The 24,985-nt window shown below is 38.7% G+C and overlaps 1 protein-coding gene across 1 annotated transcript in view; it reads right to left on the bottom strand.

The window, feature by feature from the left end:
• Positions 1 to 15,869: 15,869 nt before the first annotated feature.
• LOC148852376 (protein ROOT HAIR DEFECTIVE 3 homolog 1-like) overlaps positions 15,870 to 24,985 on the bottom strand; it is a 91,116-nt gene continuing 82,000 nt past the window's right edge. The window contains exon 22 of the mRNA XM_088945786.1: positions 15,870 to 15,959. Coding sequence (XP_088801912.1) covers positions 15,870 to 15,959 — 90 coding nt within the window. The remainder of the gene's footprint in view (positions 15,960 to 24,985) is intronic.

Below are 24,985 nucleotides of genomic sequence, written 5' to 3'. Positions count from 1 at the left end.
AAGAGATGAATCCTTTATTCCTGCTGAGGTTTGGTTTCTATGGTTGGATTAGAGGCTTTTGAGTCGATCGGTATCAGTATATCAGTCAACAGTACTCTTTCCCATGGTCAGTAAGAGGGGAGTGAATCTCTTTCCATCTTCTGTTTCAGATTTATTGTATGTATTCGAACTCTTTGTCTCGTTAATGAATTTCAGCAAATAATCAATTAGTTGGCATTCTGCTAAAACTCGGTCATCACTTCCCAGATTCACTTTAGTACACGTGGCAAGCTGATGGTGTCATGCCATCTCTAATCTCCATCAGCTTGAGAGCGGTTGAGGTTGTTAATAAGCAATTAAATATAATAACGTCTCTCTCTCTGTCTTTACTTCTGACTTGTTCGTTGTATCTGTACTTATGAGATAAAACACTAAGAAAAGGAAAAAACGAATAATTCAACAACAAACTTCCCTTTCAAATTATAATTGAATGTGTTGATCAATAGATGGTTGCAAGCATCTCTTCCATCCACGAAAAAGAAAAATAAATAAGATAATTAAGATAAGTTCGTCTGACAGGTTTCGCCATCAATTCGACACAAAGTACATTTAATAGATCATGGTTATAAAAATCGGATTGGAACTGTTTCATTTTGATAACTGGTTTTTTCTTCAATGATAAGAGAACTGGACAAGGCATAGAAATAGAAAAGGGAGAGATTTACGGGTCAAAGGTTCAATCAGGGTTGAAATCAAGGTCGTAATGATATGATATATATATATATATATATAATATTTTAGAGATCATATAAATTTTATATAAAATATATTTTATAATTTTTGATATATTTAAATATAAATTATTGAGGGCAAATTCTTTAATCCTTTTAAAAAGAAATGATTAGGGTTTAAGTCTCTTAATTTATATTTTCTTTAAATACATACATAATAAAGTAATATGTATAATAAAGAGTCAATTATTAATATTAGTTAAGGAGTAGACTAATGGTAATTATATAATACAGAAAATAAGAGTTTATGGGTTTGAATATTGTTAAGTACATTCTAAGCTTTCTATCACTTAAGGACTCAGACGATTTTATGAAACTAGGACCGGTTCATTGGTTTTCTAGTTAAATTGGCTGATCATTTTTATTATTGGAATATGACAGAATTGGCCAAGGTCCCATGCAATTAGTCCCGGTTCAACTGGTCCTTTCTGTTTGTCCGGTCCAATTTTCAGAACACTGGGTTTTTTAATCAAATGGTTGAACCATCCAATAATCCAAATTCAGGTAAAACAATTTTAGGGTCAAAACCGGACCTGGATCCATGACCATTCCTGGGTCAACCGATCCAACTTTCTGGTCCAACCAATATGCAAAACAATGCAGCAGATTGAAGGTCATGAAAATAAATTTGTATAACCTATCATTCCATGTTTGTATTTTTAATCTTGAAAGACCTACGCACCTCTAAAAAACCATTAAAATGGTTTGGGCTCATATATAATTTGCTCTTTCAGAGTGGGATTATTATTATATACAGCTGATCACGCTGATGTATCAATAATTCCATAAACAGTGAAACTCAAATTATAGAGGTGTCCATTGGCTTCAGAAAAAGAAAAACTATAGATGTCCATGAATTTTGGTTTTGACTTGGTGATGAGCCAAGACATCTCATATTCAAACCTTGAAAGCCATTAAACATGGTTTCAACCACCCCTCCCTTGAAAGAAATATAAATAAAAGGTTAGTTTCCTACTATTAGAAATCTAGAACCAGTCCTGTCTACTTCAGTCTTGTAAATGATTTCAATTAATATATTAACAAGATTTTTTGACTAGGTTTGACCATTATTAAACAAAGAAATTAATTAAAGATATCATAATGAGGATTGAGGATGTCATTTTTGGGTCTTTGTCTGGTAGACTGAGAAAAGAAAGTGAATATTCAAATAAAACATTTTAAAATTATTGATTTGGACCCCATATTTTTCTCTTTCACGTAGGGGTTATTTTTTATAATCTAATTCTCGAATCAGAATGTAAAATAAAATAAAAAGATTTTGACTTAGCTAGCGATAAGCCAAAACTACAGGTGAATTTTAATTTCATTTTCACTTAGCGATAAGCCAAAACTTCTCTTACAAACCTTGAAAGCCAATTGACATGATTGCAACCACCATTACTACTACGTACCTTGAAAGAAATATATCTAATAAATAAAATAAAAGGTTAGTTGCCTGGTATAAGAACCAGATTTATCTATTCCGAAAAAAGAAGAAAAAAAAAAAAAAACAGTAGTTCTATACACAATTTCAGCATACAAGATCGCTTGACTAGGTTTGTCCATTATTCGGACTAAATTTAAGATGTCATAGTGAGGATGTCATTGTTGGGTCCTTATCAGTAAAATCTAAATAAATAAATAAATCTTCAAAGCTGAAAAAGTCAATGGACATGCTTGCAAACGTCCCTTCCTCCACAAAATTTAAAAACAGATAAATAAATTAAAATAAAAAAAAGAATAATAATAGACCACCTGATGGGCTGATGGTGGCTCGCATAGATAGTCAGTTCTCTGGTTGGCTGTAATATGGGCTCAAATTCCACAATTCAGATCACCTACCCACAATAATAATCATGGTTTTTAAAACTGAACCGGTGACTGATCCGGTCACCAGTCCAGTTATTGGTTCGAATGGTCCAATTGTTTAATCTGAATGATCGGTCCATTCTGACAATTTTTTTTTTTAATTAAAAAAAAATAAAAAAATTGAAAAACAGTTAAAACGGTTAACCGTCTGATTCAGCGATTTATTGATCAAAATTAACAGTTTTGGGGGAAAACAGGTGATTAATTCCCAGTTTTTTCGGTCCGACCATCCTATCCGGTCCAGTTTTGAAAACCATGATAATAATCCTACCCACATAACATTACAGGAAACATCTATTCTTATCGGTAGGAGATCCAAACTGCAAATTCCACTGTGATTAGGGTTTAGAGGTTTTGTGTACTAGGACCTGCCATCCCCTTTTATTTAGTCCATTGAGCCCCAAATATAAAAGAAAAAAAAAAAGAAATACACAAGAAAAGAAAAAGAAAAATAAGTCGTAATTGGTTGCAACAACAACCACTTCTTTCTTCATAACTCAAGCAAAAGTCAGTTGATGTGATTGTCAACCACCCCATCTAAGATAAATAAATACATATAAAAGAGTAAGGTACTTGGCTTTGGACCTGATCATGCAAACAATTGATTGCTTGTCTCTCCTCTATACATGTTTGTCTTTTTATTGATAAACTTATTGCAGAAAAGAAGCTGTCACAGATGGAACTAGACAGTTTCTTTTTCAATTTTTTTTTTTAAATCAATTTCAGATTGTGATATTGCTTGATTAGATTTCTTCATTAATTGGACGAATTTATGAATGATAGTGAAGTTGTCATGATTGACTCTTATTATCAATTTATAAAAAGAAGAGAGTCATATTATCAAATAAAGCCTAAAAATAAATGGGGTGTTCCATAACATAAATGTTTTTGCTTTCATTTCTTTTTGGAATCACTATATTAAACCGAAAATTCCCTTTCACATATTAATCTTCTTTATAATAGTCTTCTTTATAATAGTCTTGATCCATGCAATGTTAAAACCATAGCTCTACAAAATCAAATTTAACATCCCCATTGCCTCAAAGATACTAGGATGTAATCAATCTTCAAATCTCACATCAAATCTATAAATATCAACCTTAAAAATGTAAAAATTCTATTTTAACGGACATAGATGAGTAGAACTAGAAAACTAAGATCAATAAATTATTTCTCATATCTGAGTAATCCACCCCGATTTCTCATCCCAATCCTTATTCGCACGCAAAATTTCAACTAAAAACTCCCTAGTTTAACCGTCCGATTGACAAAGTTTATGATTTAATGTTTATAATTAAATCACATAAGAAGTTATAGCCTAAACAACCAAGCATCTTTAATTAAGTCCAAAATCCTCAAAATAACCCACCTATCCAATTTCATCCATAAATTCCACCAATTCCCTCCAAAATAACGAATATTCCATTTTGAAATTTCTTATTAATTGATGAATCGTAAGCCAAAGCCTTTATTTGAACCAAAATTTTCAATTCATGCATTTGATCAAAGATCCAATTCTTTCATCAAATTTAGGACCTTTAAAAATGCCTACGTACCAAATTTTATATGGAAATTCATTCATTTGACCCTTTATACAGAATAAATTCTATTTTAGCAAATCTTATTAATCAAAGCTTACTGGACATAGATCTCCATTATTTAATGGCCCATTTGGTGCATCTTTTCCATCCAGTTTTTCACCTGTTTACAAGTCAGGCAGACTGGTTTTTGGTCTATTTCCGTTTAGTTCATAGAAGATCTAGCCACCAAAAGTCAGAGCACCAAAAAAATGCGAAAAACCCATTTTGGGCTGATTTTGAGAAGCTCTAAATGATGCTTTTCACGTCTTTTGCATTTTATTCTTGCATAGAAAGACACAGAAAAGATGCACGGAAAGACGTGCATATGCCAAATGTGCTTCGGGCTAATAAGATCTTCATGCAAAATCTCAATGTGTCTTTCGACTATTAGAGATACCAGAAGATATTCCTAAAAAGACACGCCAAATGGGCTTTAAGTTTTATTTGACAAATTAAACCTCACCATTGTGTTTAGAAACCCAAAACCCCTAATACATCAAATATCATAACCAAACTCCTCAATTTGACTATTAAACAAAGTAAAATTCCATTTTAAGCCTTCTTATTGACTAAAAGAATATAAATTAAAACCTCGATCTAAATCAAATCTTTTAATTCGCATCTCTAATCAATGATCCAACTTTCTTACTAGATTCAAGATGTTTAAAAATGACTATCCATCCAAATTTTATTCTAAAATTCCCTTATTTGGCTTACATTAAGCTAAGATTTTGTTTTAGAGAATCTTATCAATTAAAGATTATTAGTTGTGGATCTCTATCATGTAGGATTTATTCAACCGATCAGATTTCACCACCATGATCAAAGACCCAAAAACAACATTAGCATGCCAATTTTACAACCTAATTCACTTGTTTAATTTATTAAATAAAAGGATTTTGTTATGGCATACTAGATTAAATTTCCCCTTCATATGTCTCAACCTAATACCTCAAAAGAGTTAGGGATGATGTCATCCCTTCACTTAATCCCCATGGACCACAAATAATTAGGATAAGCTAGGTAGACCAAAAGAACAAAAAAAACACCAAAGAAAATATTATTGAACTTAGAAATTGACATAAAGGTCATTATAGCCATTCCAAATTTATCTTTTCTACCACTAAGTTGTTAGCTTCGAACTTGACATGAGCATATTCAAAAATAACACCATTGGGCATGAGAAACCCTAACAAAATCATTGAAATCTTAGATTAATAGATTAAACCCTCGAAGATCTTCTGAACAAGCATGATAGATTGAATTTTTTAGCTTTCTTGCATACGTCTGCTCCTGAAACCCTAGGCACATGGTGAATGAGTTTCAAACCAGCTCTGGCCTTCTCTTTCTATAAATAGGATGGATTTTTATCTTTTTAGACCGATTCTTTTGAGAAGGGAGTATAGAAAGAGAGAAACCCCATTCGAATCTTCATCCACTTCAGTAATAACTTAAGAAAAATTTCAAATCTAGAGTTGAAGCTCACCAAAACCGCCCCATTTCCTTGTGTATTTATGATTTGATGACCATCAATAACATCTCCTTAAAACTAGGATTAAGAGATGCTAGAAGGGATTCTATTTGCAAATTTTAGAATTCTATCATTATTAATTTGAGTTTTGTGAATTGAGAGCCTAAACATCTCTTATATTGGGTTATCATTACAACTTGGAGCAAGAGGTGCTTAACACCTTCCCTCTCCCAATCTTACTGAATTTAGAATCTTTTAATTAAGTGCTTTAAGGATGGATAAATGAAGTCAGTATCTAGGAAAAAAAATCAAATTTTCAAAACTGAAATGAGGACCCATTTCCTCTAAAAAATGGGTGGCGACACCTTCTTTGAACAAACCATGAGCTTATTAGTATTCATAGTGTTCTTGAACTCTATTTTTGTTTTCAAATGGAAAAACAAGTTGGTTTTGTTTCAAAAAACTATACATATTTTTGAACCAACAAAATATTGGCTTTTAAAACAAATCAATTACCTTGGGCCTCAATTCCTTAGAGTGAACTTTTCTTTATTCCTTTCATTATGATTTTTAACCAAATGAACTAAATATATAAAATACAACTTTAAGCTTCATCCATAATCGATCATAGAGAAATTCTTACGTTAACAAAGATAGGGATGAAAGGTAAAATATATGACATGTTCAAGGCAACATGATTGTATAATTCCTTCTAGAGGTGTAAATCGGGCCGAGCCGCCAACATTGGATCGGCCCGGAATGATAGCACCTAAGCTGTGTAAGGCCCGACATGATCGTGTGGGTCGTGTTGGGCCTGGAGTTTTAGGTCTATAGGCCAGGCTGGCATGGCACAACCAAGCGGGCCATGCAGCCCGTGGCCCACGTGCTAGCACGGCCCAACCCGCAACCCACATGTCGAAATGATATATTTTTTATATATATTTTATATATATTTATATATATATATAATATTTAATATATTTAGATAAATTATAATTATATAATAATATATAGTATATAATATATTAATGAAATAAACAATTGTTTTCCTTTTATTATATTAAGTTTTCTTTTCAAATTTTTTAAATAAATTGATTTGACCCAATTCATAGCTCAGCCTCGCCCAAGGCTTAGCCCTCGAACCAGCCTGCAGCACGGCACAGCATGGGCCCGCATGAGCTTAGGCCGTGGGCTGGGCCGGGCTGACCCCCCCCCCGCCCCCCCAAGTTATCCTAGGGGAGGGCGGCACAACCCGATTTACACCTCTAAGTCCTAAAATTTTTTGGGACTTGTGGTTGTTGAAATGATCTTCTATAATTTTGTTTATTTGTTGAAACCAATTTGCATAAACCAAAGTTCCTAAGGCTCAATTTGGAAGGAGTATAAATACAAATATGTGCAATATAAATAGATACAAAAAATACAAAATACAAGATTTTACCACTATATATTTGTATTTGTACTCATTCCTAACTGAGCCCAAGGAAAGAAACTATGAATGTTTACAAATTAATTCCCCATGTGGAGAGATAATAAAGATGGCATTTGGTTATGTAGCCGTTCATTTGAAAAGTGGTGCCAAGTCATCTCTATGTAGGCGTTGGGGGAAACACAATTATTTGGTTAGACCATTTATTAAATAAATGTTTTCTTGGTTTTTGTGAAAGCCAACTGTTGGGGGAAACACCATTTTTGGTATGTATTTGGTTATGGGTTCCAACTCTTTCTTGAAAACCATAATTTTTGGAGATCGATTCAATATTTATATATTAAAATGGAACTAGCGGGAACCCGTGCTATGCACAAACTTTGTTAAATTATAGAAATACATAAGGATAGACAATTGTTTTATGTATTATTTTTAAATACTTAATAATTATTTTAATTTTATATACTATTTTTAATAAGTTTTTGTAATACAAAAATAACAATAATAAATTTCAGCTAAGGCTGTTTATAAAATCGATGAAACTGACCAAATTGACCCAACTTGACCTGATTTGGTCAGTTTCTAGTATTTCTGGTCAGCATTAGTTCAACAATTCCCCAACCCGGCCAAGTCGGGTAAGTTTTGATTTGGCTACTTTTAAACTGACTAAAATCAAGCTGACCCGATCATAAATATTTATTAATATTTTATATTTCAAATATAATTTTTTTTAATACTGAAAAGTGGTAAAATTTCCACAATTCTTAGTTTAAAATATTTTATATTATAAATTTAAAATTTTAAACTTATTCTTTTAATTTAATATATATTTTAATTTTTTAAATTTAATTTAATTTTGAAAGTTTAAATCTTTTGAATTGACTAACCAAACTGAAAACCAGCCCAAACCGATACCAATGTTTTATACCTGCCATTTACCTAATCGGTTAAACTTCTTGAACCATCACCTGACTGGTTGAACCAATCAAAAAAGCACCCATCCTTGATTCTAGGTTTACTTCTATTGAAACCCACCCTTCGGTCAAAAACCGCTTCGGTCCCTGCATTATTAACTAATGTACTAATAGGCTGCAAGGGGAAACATGATAATGAAATTACAATTCTGGGCTCAGAATGCAAACTAAAATGTAAAACTTTCAATGGGTTGGGCCTTGGATGGGACTCAGGTAATGCTTATAAAGCCCGACTTTGAAATGGAACCTTGCATTTCTATCTTTCTTGGGTAGTTGATTTCACAAGAATGAAAACAAATTCCTGATCGAATTTATTTATTTATTGTTGATAAAGCCCAAGGGCCAATTCATTCAAAGAAACTATCAGTTACATATCTGAAATACAAATATCTTTCAAGAATTCTGGAATTGAAGACCACGTTTTGGGTGAAGAGCAAGACAGCGCAAACTTTGCGAGTTTGTGGGATGCCATGTTACTTGATCTGGGAGTGAATATAACTGAATAGTTAGGAAGGCGATTAAGCAGATTCTTGTAGGATGATATCAGTACAAGAAGGCCTCAAGGAGGATTTGGGTTGACCTCAACAAAGAATCAATTAGAATTTTTACATCACTTTCAAAAACAATTGAATGGAAATCCAGTTGCAAAGCTAGTTTGATGCTTCAAATAGCGCTAAGACTTCAGTGGTAGATGCCCACAACTCCCAACCATTCAAACACGTGGCATTTTCTATGAAATTGTTGTTAAAGCCCACAACCCATTACCACAATTCGGAGAAGTGTTTATCTATAGTCTATTAAATACAAATGGTGGAACCCATTAAAATATTACTATAAACCCATGTTTGTTTTTAAATGATTTATTTTTTCAAAAGAAAAATACTTTATTAATTACAAACTTGATTTAACTTTTAGGAAGTAACCTAATTTAACTTTTAAAAATAAATAACTCAAAATAAATTTATTAGGTAAATAATAAATAACAAATAAAGTGGGTCATTACTAATTAAAAAACATAAATTAATAGTGGGTTTCAAATAAAATATGTCAGAATAGATTGTTAATTACAAAGATGTGAGACCCATATTAGTTTTTTTAATTTAATTTTTGATAACTAAATAATAAACTTCAAATTAAATTATACATGCATTTAGTTACCCCGTCTCTAGTATGGATTGAATTTAAGGTCCACTATCCATTGAAGTTGGACAAGTTGCCCTCTTATATTTAGGTAGAACATAAATACATAGTGGGTTGAGTTTAGGGCGCACTATGCATTGAAGTTAGACAAGTTGCCCTCTTTTATATTTAGGTAGAACATAAATACATGAAAGTAAGAAAGTTGTAAAGGCGAGCTTGTCGCCTTGTCCAACTTCAATGTGTGGGATTAAATAACGAGTCAATCGTCCAGCATTGCAACTGTGATATTGTCTAACATATCGACTTATTTTGTTTGCAGTGGTAGGACTCTGGGCCATATTGTCTAAGATATCACGTGTCAGTTGTTTGACATGGACCCGGTCTAGCCCAACCATTATTGTTTGGGAGGGTGACCTCAGTCACCTCACATCTAACTTTGAATCAGGACTTTAGGCCATGATCTTAAAATTAAGCTTGGCGGAAAGTCATTAGGCCTAAACGTTTCTATGGTCTACAATGAAGAAGCCCAGCCCAACCTTAAGGGCCTGATGCCCTCATACCAAGCCCATTTTAGGCGTCTAGATGGTTAGAAGGCCAGAAACTTTCTTGTCAGCTATCTCAAAAAGACTCTTCCGTTAATTTGTTTCTTCAAGTGTTTGCAGATCGAACAAGCTAGTATGTGATATTTTACTACCTACTTTTATCTAACTGTGTTTTATAAAAGGTTCATGAGGAATAAACAGGAAGCCTTCGCTGAAATGTTTGTTAAAAACTGAGATCGCCTTCAACAATGAACCCCCTTTGATGTTGTATTGTTTTCTGGAATTGATAGAATATATTCATATCTTTCTTCAAGATTGATTTAGGGAACATTAGACATGTTGAAAATTTAGTGTCTTACCTGCCAAAAGAAAAAAAAAACTATTCTTCCACTCAAAGCAGTCTTAAGCAATTGGGCAGGCCCATTCAGATTGGACCTACCCATCATGGTTAGGGCTGGCAATTCTGTAGACCTCCTGGGCTCGACAACACCAAGTAATGAATTTTTGTAGTCTTATTCAGGAAGCTTCTTTTAGCCTTTTGGGATAAAAGCACTGGGCTGAAATAGTGAGCATTTACAAAGAACGTTTAGAAATACAAAATACATGTTTTTTGCACTGTACATATTTGTATTTGTAGTCTTTTCAAACTAAGCCCAAGGCCTAAAAGTAAAACTAAACTATTCTTAGCAAGTGTTCAGCAATGTCAAACCAACCTTTCAGGATGCCAATTATGGGCTGAGCTAGTGAGAATTTGTGAGGTAGAATATCTGGGTCTGTTGGGCCTAGCCAACTGAATTGAACCCAAGGCCTAAAATTAAAACTAAACTACGCTTAGCAGGTGTTCAGTAATATCAATCCAACCTCTGAATTCTTCAACTACGTTAAAACTTAAAACATCAAGCAGAGCTTTGATAAAACTCTCGAAAATTTTCAAGGTATTCTCCCCTCTAAGAAAATTCAGCTCCTACCGACAAGAACTCTACCCCCACTCTCTCCTTTGAGTACTTTGGTTTCAGAATCATTTGTGAGCAGAATTCACATTTGCACCCCGCAAATGCCCCATAGCATATCCCAATTGTGTATAGGTATCATCTTCCACTAACAACTTTGAGAGATGTCCCCAATGCACACTGAGATGTGCATGTGGGGCGTTTGTGGGGCACAAATATGATCCCTGGTGAGTGACCAATACCTGTTATACAAGCTTCGCTCCAATGAGTGCTGGCAATCTAATTCATGGAAGCCCATTAGGGCATTGTTATTTTGGCCATAGAGGCTCTATCTATAAGGCGTTTTTTGATTTGAACAATTAGGTCTCCTTGGCCCATTGATTGTTGATCCCATGTGTATGAAGGGACATATTAGGCAAGACAATGAGACAAGATTTAAGATGATTATGATAAGGTTGCTATGATAGTATTTAAGATGGTTTGAAATAGTTTAGTATAGAATTTGAGTGAAAGTGGGTTTCTCTTAACTTTTCTATAGTATGATGTAATTCTCACAATTAAGTAATGCAATCGTTTTACCTTTTCTTTGATATTTTACATAGAGAGCTAGGGTGCATCCTCCATCTTTATCACGATCAGAAAAGATGCACTTGAATCAATGGTAATGGCCTTAGGAGAAGAGAATTAATGGCAAAGAGATGTCAAACTTTGCCACACGTCATCATAATGCAACCTATTGAGAGCACCATATAAAACAACAAACAAGAGTCCATACTCCATGGTGATGTTAAATCATTCATAAAGATCTCCACAATGATAAATCATTCATGTATGGGAAGCCCATACAATGGTGCTCAATTTCAGAAATTATCCCATTTGCATTGAAGGTGATTCGCTTCTAATAATTTATTGTCTCAAGAACCAATATCAAAACTTGGGGAGATTGAAGATCGTTATTGGAGATTGTTCAAGGCTTTTTGAGTCTATGGAGCATGGAGTGGAGTGGAGTACAGACATTCTTTTAGGGAAGCAAATCAAGCTGTGGATTGACTGGTGCGTGAAGCTCTATCTCATAGACGGGAACCTCTTCCTTTCAATCCCCTTGCTTTGCCTAGTGATCTAGCTCATATTTGTTTGTGTGATGTTTCGGGCCAAGATTCCCCCTGTCTTGTGTATCTCCTCCTAATTTTTACCAAAAAGAAATGCTTATCATTAAACTTAACTTCAATATTTAACATATCTTTCCATTATAGAAGTGATCCACCAACAGTTCCATGATATGTAGCATAAAATGGTTGAAACAATTTATTTTCAGAAGAAATGATGAAAAGTGGGTTTCACTTCTTCCCAGCCGAGGTGCTACATTTGGCCACCATGGATCCTCCAGTGATCGTTTCGATCACCCCGACGATGTGTTTGTCTTGGGGGTCATTGTGTTGATTCCTCGACTGGTTGAGTGCTCGGTTGTCTTTCTTAATAAATTGTTTTAGGTACCCACAACTGATCAACTCTTTGATCTAATTCTTGAGATCTTGGTAGTACTCAGTGTCGTGGCCCTTAGCTTAGTGGAAGTGGCAATATCTATCCTGGTTTTTGTTCTCCTTTTCCCCCTTCATGCGTAGTGGCCACTTGAGGTAGTCCATCTTTTTGATCTGCATGAGGATCTCCCCTATTTTGGAATTTAGTGGTGTAAAGCTATGGTGTTTTTTCGGGGGGAGTTCAGGAACACTTGGATGGTGATTTAGAGAATCTAGACTACCTTTTATCGCACTAGCTTCACTTAATACTAGCTTCCCCATGGTCCTCATCACAGTCTTTCATCTTCCTTTTACCTGAGTAGCTGGCTCCTCAATTAGCCCCTCTGCATTCATGTGATTTTGAATGCAATTGAGGAAGTCCTTCATGTTGTTTGGAGGGTTTTTAGCCAAGGAGAATCTAAGGTAGCAGTATCGAGCATTGTGGATGGTGGTAGTTACCTAAACAATTGGTTTGAGTCCTCAAACTTGCAAAGACTCCAGGTTAAACCTCCAAACATACTCTTAGAGTCTCTCCCTAGAGCGCTAGTAAATGGTCATCAAGTTGGTTATAGTCTTAGTATGTCGTAGGCTAGTGATGAAGTGTGTAGTGAAGAGCTCGAAGAACTACTTCTAGTTCATGATGGAGACTAGTGCCAGTCCCGAATACCACATCTGTGTTGTCTGGTGGAAAGTGGTTAGGAAGGCCAGGTGCATGGTCACCTTTGAGGCCCCATGGAGTAACATGAGGGGCTGAAAGCTCTCCATGTGACCTAGTGGGTTGGCTATCCCATCATACATCTCAAGGTTAGGCGTCTTGAAATCCTTCGAATGTGGTTCGACGAGGATGTCAGTGGACAAAGGCAAGGGATGAGTGAGCTCGGGGACGCCAGAGGTTTCATCAGGGCTAGTTGCACAGGGAGACCGAGGTGGTCCTTCACCGACGCATGATGTAATGTAGCCATGTGCTACTCTAGCATAGGTACCTCAGGCTGGGGGAGCCTTAGTATGGCCATGTGCTGCTCCCAGGCTTGAACATTGAAGTCCATTCCTCGGATGTAGTATATGAGCTTCTAGAATTGGTGGGCATCTACTTCGGTTGGGATCATGGAGGGGTCAACACTTTGTTGCTACCCTCAGAAGAGGATTTGATGCCATTCTATTGCATCCCTTTTCCATTGGGTCATGACATGCTGAAAATGGTGATGGGGAAATTTGTAAGGATGTATTTTCATGCATTTCCCACAAACAACACCAATTGATGATGCTTGAACTATGCTGATCCTTGCTGGATTAACAACTTAGATGCTAGTAAGTAGGTTGGTAGGTCAAGCCTGCAAAGTGAGCATACGTCAAAGAGCCTATGGAATGGACTTGGGCAAAGGAGCTCTGACGATCAAGCTAGTGCCAAACTGTGTGTGTGTGTGTGTGTGAGAGAGTGAGAGAGAGAGAGAGAGAGAGAGAGAGAGAGAGAGAGAGCCAACATATGCCTATCATTAATGGGCGAGGGGCCGAACTTATATAGGATCCTGGGTTCGATCAGAACACACCTGGCATAGTCGGAGGTAACGGTCCTCAACCATCAAATGCCGATGGATACTTTGGAATGTTCACTAGGTTGACCTCTCACCGCTTGCCCAAGAAATGGGGGAAACTGGTGTAACTGTTACCACGTGGGCGACGTGACCACTAAGTATCTCAGGAACATTAAGTGGATCGAATGGACCAAGGTGGGTATGCCGTGTAGGTCGGACTCTACGAGGATGGATAGCATACCAGGTTGCTGGTTGTCCAAGTCAGATAGGTGGATAACTCTCACACAATTCAACTCAATATCCTCTTGTAAATTCATAGGAGAGGGATCAACCAAAGTAAAAGTGGGCACTTTACGGTTAATGTAACAAGCAGTAGGAGTTAAGACATTCTCCATACCTGATTTGGTGGGCCCACTACCCGTTGGGTCAGTTGGGAACCCGCCTCCCACATTTTGCCAGTTAGTTATAGTAACTACTTGGTGAGAAGCAGCAACGGCTCATTGACCATTCCATCATCATTGAAGGCGACTCCTTGATCGTGATTTCTTGTCTGAAACGGTTCATCGACCCCCCTGGAATCTATGAAACATCATTGAAGAGTGTTTGAATATGAAGAATTGAGCAAATGAAGACTTGGCCTACAATCATGTGTAAGGGGAAGCTAATCAAGCGGCAGACTGGTTCGCCAATGAAGCTTTTTCTTCCCTACAGGGTATAGTAAGCCTCAATCTTAGTGATCTTCTAAGGAATCTAGCTTGTATTTGTAAGTCTGATTTTTGGGAATGTGCTATCCCCCGTCTTATGTAGCCCCTCTTGGTTTCTATGAAAAAAAAAAAAAGCAATGGTTTCAATTGGAGCATCATCTGAGCGATCAGTTTCAACGTCATCATTCTCGCCGAAACTACCAAGAGCAGACTCACTGGTATTGGTGGACGACTCTCCATGGACAGAAAGGGTTTGTCCATGGCTGCTAAACGTGCTAGAGTGGTTTCACAGGTGCAATTTTTCAAAACCGGCTTAAATTTATGCTTGGATTTACAGAACATGTCTTCATGGCTGATACGAACACACAACATACAATATCAACGGAAAGAGCGAAACCACTAAGAACTCGCAAACAACTATAACTGTAAGATATATGTATCATCAATTCTTGTTTTATAAAATTGCCTAAGGCTTGCGAAAAACAAGTAACGTACAATTCCCATGAGTGAGGTTCATTCAGGTCACATGCAAGTCGTTCCCTCTTACAACCCCTAATGAGACTAATTTGAAGAATAGATAATTCACCACATTTATGTACACTTGTTCTTGGAGATTCCATGAACATCACCAAGTGGATATCCAAGTCGACGCTGGAAGTTTATACTGCAGCTTCTCACCATCTCAGTGAGTCAAGTTTCAAGAAACTGAATCAAAATTGTTTATTTATCAGCCAATTTTGGAACATGTATCCAGCGGTGATGGCTTGACCAATTCCTCCAGATTTTGTCATTATTCAACTGGAGAAATTGTTTCCCTATCAGTTATGTCAAAATTGTCATTATCCAGCGGTGGTGCACTTGTTTTAAGTCATAATATTTATTCAATCATTGTCTCTCAAAATTTCATGGCTAATTAATTTAATAAATATAGGCACCATATTAATATTATACCAATCACTAAACATCCTCTTTTCTTTTACTATCTTATTAAAACCAAAATCCTATAATATTAGTAATGATCTTTTAATACATAATGGATTCCAATGTCATAAAAAATAACATTATTAACCAAAAACAAAGATTTTCATCCACACAGAAACATAGAACAATACAAATATAAATTAAAATAAAGAAAGTTAAACACTGGTAACTAAATTTCCTTATTTACTTAATGAGGAGATCACTCGGTTTTCTTATTGATGCTTTAAACTCCTAATTTAATAGTCCACAACAATATCTTTATATATTTTTTTGCTTCTTATTCACACGTAAAGATAGAGGAGTGGATTCCGTAAGAAACCACTTTCAAACCATGTCATGTACTCCCAAACAAACCTCTTTTAACAGCACTTGTTTTCCATGCATGCACCAACTAATCAATTCTGTTGACTCTATTGGCTAACAATCCATTCAAAAGGCTTGAGAATCAAATAATCCAAAACGCGTCCCCAAAAACCACGTTTGGCCTTTTCTACCGCTTCCTGAAAAAGAGTGGGAGCGCAAATGAATTGAATAAAGTTCTAAAAGAAATTTTACTTTGTATTTTTTTTTATCTAAAATAAAAAATGAAGTTGATTAAAGAAAAATTTAAGGTAAAATTTATAGTGCATTTTATGGAAATCGCTACAACACAACTCAAACATAGACGGATCAGTGATAATATACCTTATGAGATGTGAATCAATAAAAATAAATAAATCATATAACAACTTAAATTTGGGTAAAGTGCCATAGAAATTTCAAATTAAAACTCGAAGCAAAAGTGAACTAAAATTTACACTTTCTTATTTGTACTGCCATGTAATTTATATATATTAATACAAATGAAATTGCATTACAAACAAAGAGCCTAAAGAAAACATTTTCGTTCAGTCACCTTCAAACAAAGAGCCGACCCAGTGACGCACTACTTACATTTATAACCCACAGATCATCTACTTTGCACAAAATGACTTATGGACAATTCGAAAATATTTCACTTATATTGTATCTATTTTTTTTTTTTGTTTGGGAATATATCTCTCGAAATTATCATGGAATCTGTGGGGTGGAGATGTGAATTGTCATTTCTACTGTCATCTCAAGTGGCCCCATGGAGCCCAACAACAATGCCATGAAATATATTGTAGTTAATTGAGACCATGTCATGTGGCCAATGGAGCCATAGCACAAAAGAACGAGTTGACTTCTGGCCCAGTGAGGGCTCAGATTTACTACTCACTTTCTTTACCCATGCTTATTCCAGCAGCCGCACATCTCACACTACAAGATAGCTATGAATGGTTGCAATTTATGGCAGGTAGATGTTGGCAGCCAAGTATGACTATCTAAATTGACCTAATGTTTTATGCCGATTTTGGCTATATGGTTTTGTCCCAATTAAATAATTTCGTCAGATCGATTTTAATAGATATTATATATAATATTGGTTGAAAACGCTTTTCTAAACATATAAACATTTTACCGTTTTACTTATGTTATCAAAAGTTAATTGGTGATATTAGTTTTTTCATTTTGCCAAACCAAAATCGAACCATTATTATCGGTTAACTGGTCCATCAGTTTTGATTTTTGATCGATTCGGTTCTTCGATTTTTATATTTATAATATATATTATATAAATATATGTGTAATATTATATTATAAATAATAAATGAAATATAATATACTATAAATATTTTAAAAATATATATTATATTTATGAATGGATCATTATAAATATAATATAAGTATATATATATATATATATAATGAATATATATTTATATATAATACATAGAAAATATGTGACATATATAAAATATACATATAAATATATATACCGGTTGGTTCAACTAACCGTCATTTTTTTATATGTTAATCAAAAACTGAACCGATCCTTTGATTTTTCAAAAATTCCAAATTGATTGATTCGATTAACTGCATTTTACGGTTTGATTTTTCAGTTTTTTGGTTTTTCATGGACACCCCTAACTGAGGGTGGGCCTTGGCGCAACAGTTGGGTTGCATTATTGCAGCATCAGTGATTAGGGCTTAAATCATGAATATAGCCTCTCTCAATTGTGGGGTAAGACTGCCTACACATTGACTTCAACGACAAGAATATCATTGGCACAGTTGGGAACAAATTGGTAAGCCTTGTAACCAGAGGGGTTTGGGTATTCGCTCATCGATTCAATGCCTTCACGATAAAGGATAAAGGATAAAGGTGTATTTTAAACTACTTCAAAATGACTCTCTACGGGCCAGTTTTTTTTTTTTTTTTTTCACAGTTAGACGTATATTGGTTCGAGCTCACATCATCGTCTCGTAAGGGGGCGCCCCACAATATCCCACAGCACATCCCGACTTTATATTGAGAACATTTTCTGATGACAAGTATGAAAAATGAAGAGGCATCATCAGAAGATATTCCCAATACAAGGTCGTGAACTCTATTGGTTCTACCCCCTCGGCTCTCTCTGGTTTTAATCCTACCTGTTATAAATATTTGAAAGCGATTTATATGGTCAAGGAGATAGCTATAATGGTTAATTGATTTAGGTGAGATCTTGTATTGGTTTCACAATTGGACAACAAATGGCTTACTTTTCCACGTAGCTAATACTAATCCAATCACAGACTTCCAATTACAAGAAGTCCTAAGCATTAATGGTAAATAGTCTTTTTCTAATAACTCCAATGTCCAAGAGGATATTCAAAACCCCGCAAATCAGCTATAAAGTCAGAATTAGTAGTTCTAAGGATCAATTGGTATGGACAGGCAAATCTGATGCGTCTTATCTATATATCCACTACTAGGAGCCTAGGACAATTATTACAGCCCCAACTTAGCATAATCTGAAAAAAAATCAATAAACTTCATTGTTCTTTGTGTAAAATGTCCATAATCTTAGGAGTCAAACTATTAGACTCAAATATCCTAATAGGACTCAAACTAAGTTGTCATATCTTATTAAATTCAAAGAAGACTCAATAACTCTAATCCTACTTATGTAATGACTCTAAAATTTTATACATAAACAAACTATAAATAGGGAATCAGGCCCTATTATTGAACCCTACAGAAAAATTGTAAAATAACAAAAATGTCTTTGGTGTCCAAAAGTACATAAATGCATAAAATTTCACAAAATTCTGATTTTGTCTCTTCTGTTCCTGCATCATTCTCCCCTGGTTCAAAAACAAAACTAGTCCTCAAGTTGAAGAAAAGTTGATATGCCCCAATGAGAAAAGGAGTAGGACTTCCTACAGCTACATGCTTAGACTATAGAGTAGAGGCTACACACATAAATAGAAAAGAATCTTGGAAGAACTGTATTTCTGAAACACTGCCTTCCATGACCATTTTTGTTAAATCATCAATAACGTTGGCTTCTTGATCACATAAATCATCAACCTACTATTGTGATAAATCTTTCTCTTGCTTATCCAAAATCTCAGCTATAACATTTGGATTTTTTCCTTCAATCTCTAGCCTAAGAATCACCATCTCTATGTGTTCTACTACCCTTGGTTCCTTAGTAAATTCTAGGACTTCTTCCATTGATGTTGGTGGAACTTGTGCCATGTCAAGTTATAATTCTAGATTTGGTTCTACTTGAACTGTAAGGTAAAGTCACTTACTTCCTTACTAAGATCTACTATAATTAACATATTGTATCTTGCTTCACTTCTATCTCTATCTCTTTTTCATCATTAACCTCAAACTAATCATGGGTGCTGGAAATTCTAGCAATTTTTGCTTTTTCTTGGTTTGCACCCTTTTGATTTTTAGTATCTACAACTTCTATAGCTTGAAAATTTTCTTCTTTAATTTCATCATCAACTTCAGTTCTAGGATAGGCATCAACATGCGATGAATCATTTACTTGCTTTTCAACTTTGTGGCTTCTTCCTATTGACTTCAAGTTCTTTGTTATAACTTGCTACTTATTCTCTTGTTTGAAATTTGTTAACTCCATATATAGATCATCATGGAAGCCTAGTGGGATGTACTTTAATTGTAAACTCCTCTTCATCTATATCTATGTACTAATAGGATCATCACATCCCTTTCCTAGTTGTTGCTCAAGAGTTCTCCACCACACTTTATCATGACTCGTCAATTTCATGCATGCAAATCTAATCCTTTGTTTGTCAAATATATCATGCCACTCAAAATATTCTTCTAGTTCAACAACCCAATCAAAGAATGCTTGTGAATCATCTCCTTTAAAATCTGGTATTTCCTTTTATATTCTAACATGTTTGAAAACCTTACTCCCATAGTCCAACATTATTAGATCTGTTTTCTTCCACCATCTTCTCAAATAAGTCAAACAGAGACCCATCATATGGTTCAAAAATCCAATCCTCATTGATTCTAGACATGTAAGATTGTTTAGAAGATACCCTAGGCCTATAAAATTGTTCACTTTTTGAGAGCAGGGTGAATAAAGCATTAGCTTTGATCAGAACTTTATGGTTGTTGATAGTTGTTGATGTTGTGCTATCCGGTCACTCCTAGCTGCCACTCGCGTGGCTCCTGAGAGGTACCTGAGACGAGAGAAAAGAGGAAGAACTCCCGGGGGGTTTCCCGGCGGGAACGCTCCAATGATTAAGTCAGTACTGTGTGCAAGAAGAGAAGGGAAACAAAAGGCTAAGAGTGAAGGTTGCGCAAGTGATTTGAAGATACCTTGTTCCTTGAGAATGATCCCCTTATAACCGAATCCCATTGCTTCAGGCCCTTTGACTTCTGACAGGGCAGGTATAACCGCCATTGTCAGCCTGCCACAGCCGCTACAAGCATGGCTGAGGTGGCACGCGCGGGGCCGTCGCTAGAGGGTACGTGCCTGTCAGGCGCGAGACACCTTTCTGAAGGTGACAGGCGCGACACTATCTGACAAGGGACATGTCTGCTATCCATAGATTTTTCGGGTACGGCGGTCGAGCAGGAAGCTTTCCTACAGTATACCAAACTGCCCTTCCGCAGATCACCCGGAGCTGGGCTGTCTCTTGAGTGATGAGCTGCCTGTAGCAGGTTATGCCGAGCTGGCTGACCCAAGGTGTCCATGCCTCGGGGTGTCCAGAGATGGATCGGTGCTTTCCTGCCTGGGAGTGGCCCGAGGTCCATTGGGGGGAGCTTGGTCTTTAAGTGAGGTCAGGACATCCCGAACTCGGGACGTCCCGAAGTGCCTTAACCCCGGGGAGGAGGTGCGGGTAAGGCAGCTCCCGGCGAGTAGTTTACCCGTCGAGTTGCTGAGCTGTACTCGGTGGGACTTTCCCTCCGAGTTGTGTTCACGCTCGTTGCACTGTCATACTGAGTCACTGTTTGAGCAAGGTCATGCCCACGTGTACCCGTGCTGCGAGGTCGGGCCAAATCACCCTCCATCAATTGCTCCCCACTCCCCGCGCTGGCGGTGATGACCCAGCGCGGGGAGGTCATGACACGCCGAGTGGATTTGGCGTTGGTATTCATGCCGCTTTGTCGTGCACTCCATCCAGCTGGACCGGTTTAGCGCCCGATTTGATAAAAAAAGGTCCCGAGTCGCATCTAGATTACGCGCGGACCTCACGCGATTTGGACTTCGTGGACGTAAAAAACGCGCTAAACCGCTTTCACCTCGAGGAACCTGCAGCTATGGCTATAAATAGGGAGACCCTTGGCCATATTCTTCGCCACAAAGTTCTTGTCATCAGTGTTTGAGCTCGCGTCGGGGGACTCTTAGCTTGGGTCTTCCAGTTCGTCTTGTTCTCCTAGTCCGATTGCGTTTCTTTTGGTGAGCCCTCCCGAGCTTCCTTCCCTTTTTCAATTTGTCTCTTCCCTCTAGTCTGCTATGTCGTCTAGCGTAGACAGCCTTATCAACAAGCCCGAGATAGGCACCTCGGCTCGGGGTGGCTCCTCTACTGCTCAGCCATCCGAAGTTCGGTTGGCTTCGGGTCATTTGCCATCCGCCTCCCACCGAGGTCGGGAGCCAGATCAGTTTGGCCCTTTCATAATGACCTCGGAGAGGCTTCAGGACCTCATACAGAGGTTCCGCCTCCCTAATGAATATTCGTATAGCCTTCCCACCGGCAACTTCCCATGGGAGCACGGTCCTAACGAGATCGTTATCTTCAGGGAGCAACTGATAGCCGGGCTCCGACTTCCTCTTCACCCTTTAATCATTGAGGTGTTGGTACACTTCAACATTACCCTGGACCAACTCCACCCAAACTCCATACGGAATGTGGTGGGGTCCATCTCTCTTTGCTTTGACCGTTCCCTCTCCCTAGATTTACATATTCTCAGCACCATTTTGGCCATAAAAAAGAGCGTTTTGGGTGCTCTCCCCGGGCACAGGCGATTCTACTACCTGTGCCCCCGCCCGGGTTTTAAACTCATGCACAAGCTCCTGAGCAAAGTCCTAGCTTGGAAGCGGGACTACTTCGTAGTCCGGAGCAGTACGGGGTGGCCCTTCCCCACCGATTGGAGGATAGCCATTCAAGACTCCGGTGTCATCCTAGACGGGAAGACCAAGAAGGTGCTCCAATCACTGGCTCAGCTCGGGTTGGATTATGAAGACTTCACTTCTGAGGAGAGCTTGAGCCCGGGTAGGTTTTCCTTTACTTTGGCTTTCTGTTCGTATGTTTACTTCGGGTTACTGATGTCATGTTTTGATGCAGGTCCCATGGAGGCGGAGAGAATAGACAACCAGAAGCTCTTCCGCCAGATGAAGAGAAAGAAAAACGTAGCCAAGAAGGCGCGTGTTGAGTCCCCGCGAGCTTCAATCGAGGCTCAACCTCCACAGACTTCAGCTCCAGGACCCGAGGTGGCAGCGAAGCCTGTCATCAATTTGGAAGGAGAGGCGGTGCCTCAAGGGCCCGAGGTGGTAGCGGAGCCTGTTGTTAGGCCCACCGAACCTCTTGCCAAGCCTACTGAGCCTGCTATTGAGAGTGTTGCCAAGGCTCGTGCTATAGAGGCTGCTGCCGGGGTTTGTCCTGCCGAGGTGGCCGCCGAGGCCTCTTAGAGTTCCACTCACGACGTGCAGATGACGGCATCCAGCTCAGAGGGCCAAGGGAGTCAAACTGTTCTGAACCCCCAGCGCAGCCTGGAGAAGAGCAAGCTGGCTGCATACCCGGGGGAGGTCAGCGAGTGGGCCGAACTCACTCCTGGTCAGCTCGGTGCCCGAGCTGCCACTCATGCTATGGTGCTGAGTCTCTCTTTTCTTTTCTTTTTCTTTTTTTTTTTTTGGTTTCCCTTCTGACTGGTTTTCCTTTTGCAGGTGAACACTGCCATTCGCGCCTTGACTCTTCAGTCAGATCGGCACCTAAAGCGGGCTCTGGAGGCTGAGAAGTCATCTCGCACAGCCCATACCGAGTTGAGGGCAGCTCGCTGCCAGGTCCACCGCCTGGAGAGTGACGCCTCGGCTCAAAAGAGCTTCATCGTGGTGTTAATGGCGGAGAAGGGGGAGCTGGCCCGAGACAAGGACAAGCTGAGGGCCGAGGTGAATGGTCTCAAGGTCAGTCAGGAGGCCTTAGGGCTCGAGGTGAACAGCCTCAAGGCTGAGCAGGACGCCTTGAAGCTCGAGGTGCAAGGCCTCAAGGAGGCGAAGGGGAAGCTGGAGCATGAAGTGGAGTACCTCCAGGAGGACATAAGAGAGAAGACTGCAATCTTCGAGGGTGCTCTCGAGGAGGCCAAGACTTAGGTCATCCTTGACTACGTCAATTCTTCAAGGTTTGACAACGTGATGATGGAGGCCTACCGTAAGGGCTTCAAGCTTAATCGGTGGCTGATCAGGCATCTCTACCCCGACCTGGATACGAGCGCCATCACCACTTCGCGAATCACTGACGACATCGTGCGTCAGTCCAAAGATGATCCAGATTCCGAAGATGAGGGTGCCGAAGATGAGGCAGAGGATGTTGGCCCAGTTACTGCCCCCGAGGAGGTCCGTAACAGAGGCGACGAGCTTCCAAAGTAGTTTGCTCTCGTATTTGTAAACTTAATCTTCCCCCTTTTTCTCTCTTGTAACCAAGACGTTCCTTAATGGAGTTTATGTAATGGATTTTCTGCAATGAAAAGATTTTTTCTTTTTGCCAAAAGCTTGTGCAATTTATTTTGTCGAAGTGGTCATTCACTCCGAGCTGTTAGCCTACCGCATTGAACTTCCGAAGTGGGTGTTCCTTAATTGGCCATCGTGGCCCCGAACTATTTAGTAGGGGTAGCCTTGTGTATGTCAGGGTGAGGGATATAGTAGGGCACATGCCTGACTTGTCTACACCTAAGGTAGCCTGCTGTCAGTTGTCCTCATGGGTTTAACTCTTCGCATGCCAGGGCTGGCTATTTGTCGTAAGGTTCGTGCCCGAGCCGCCTGCACCTCAGATACTGCAAGTACTTAGTTCTTGTTGATGGGGCAACTTAACTTTGTATGCTGCCGAGGTTCCTTCATTGGCTTTGCATTTCAGCCCTTAGGCTGGAGGAGTGGCTCGTGGCCCACTTTCGGAGTCTGCCCATGCCATAGAGGCGACTGGGTCCTGTTGTGCCGAGATCATGTTAGCTCGGTATTTTGGCCCTTAGGCTTTGAGAGTGGCTCGTGGCCTACTCAATTCTTATAGATAGTATTGTCTTAGGTTGATAGTATTCAATGCCCGAGGTACTTGTTTCCCTTCGAGGGTTTTGAGCTCGTAAGTTCCTTCCCCGAGCACTCGCTTCAATCGATAGGGACCTTCCCAGTTGGACCCGAGCTTTCCAGTGCCGGGCTCAGGTACCATGACTTTATGAAGGACCAGGTCATCAATGCGGAGATTCCGCTTCTTGACCCTGGCGTTATAGTACCGAGCTACTCTCTGCTGGTAGGCTGCTATCCTGATGTACGCGAGGTCCCTTCATCGAGTAGATCGAGGTTGGTACGTAGCCCATCTTCGTTTGTCTGATCACTGTATGCTTCTAATCGTAGCGTGGGTACTTCGATCTCTGCGGGAATCGCTGCTTTAGTGCCGTAGGTGAGATTGATGGGTGTTTCTCCCGTGGTGGTCTTCTCTGTGGTCTGGTAGGCCCATAGAACACTGGGTAGTTCCTCTGCCCATAGTCCTTTGGCTCGGTCCAGTCATGCCTTTAGTCCACGGAGGATGGCTCTGTTCGTGACTTCGGCCTGACCGTTTTCTTGAGGGTGTGCGACTGAAATAAAGTTCTGTCGGATTCCCATGTCCTAGCACCAGTCTTGGAACTTGATATCCTTGAACTGCTTGCTGTTGTCAGAAATCAATACCCGAAGTAATCCAAAGCGGCACACGATGTTCTTCCAAAAGAAGTTTTGGACATTTCGGGCTGTGATCATTACAAGGGGTTCGGCCTCTACCCACTTGGTAAAGTAGTTCACTGTCACTACTAAGAACTTCCTTCCACCCGTTGCTGGCAGGAATGGCCCGAGTAGATCGATGCCCCATTGTGCAAAGGGCCACGGGCTAGTGAGATACTTCAGGTCGACAGCGGGTTGATGGTGAATATTGGCATGTCTCTGGCATTTGTCACATTTTCTGACGA

The sequence above is a fragment of the Nelumbo lutea genome, chromosome 5, assembly GCF_056320005.1.
Source record: "Nelumbo lutea isolate HS-2025 chromosome 5, American lotus-T2T, whole genome shotgun sequence".
Classification (NCBI taxonomy): domain Eukaryota; kingdom Viridiplantae; phylum Streptophyta; class Magnoliopsida; order Proteales; family Nelumbonaceae; genus Nelumbo; species Nelumbo lutea.
Note: the sequence above shows the minus strand (reverse complement) of the source record. Positions and strands in the feature narration are given on the sequence as shown.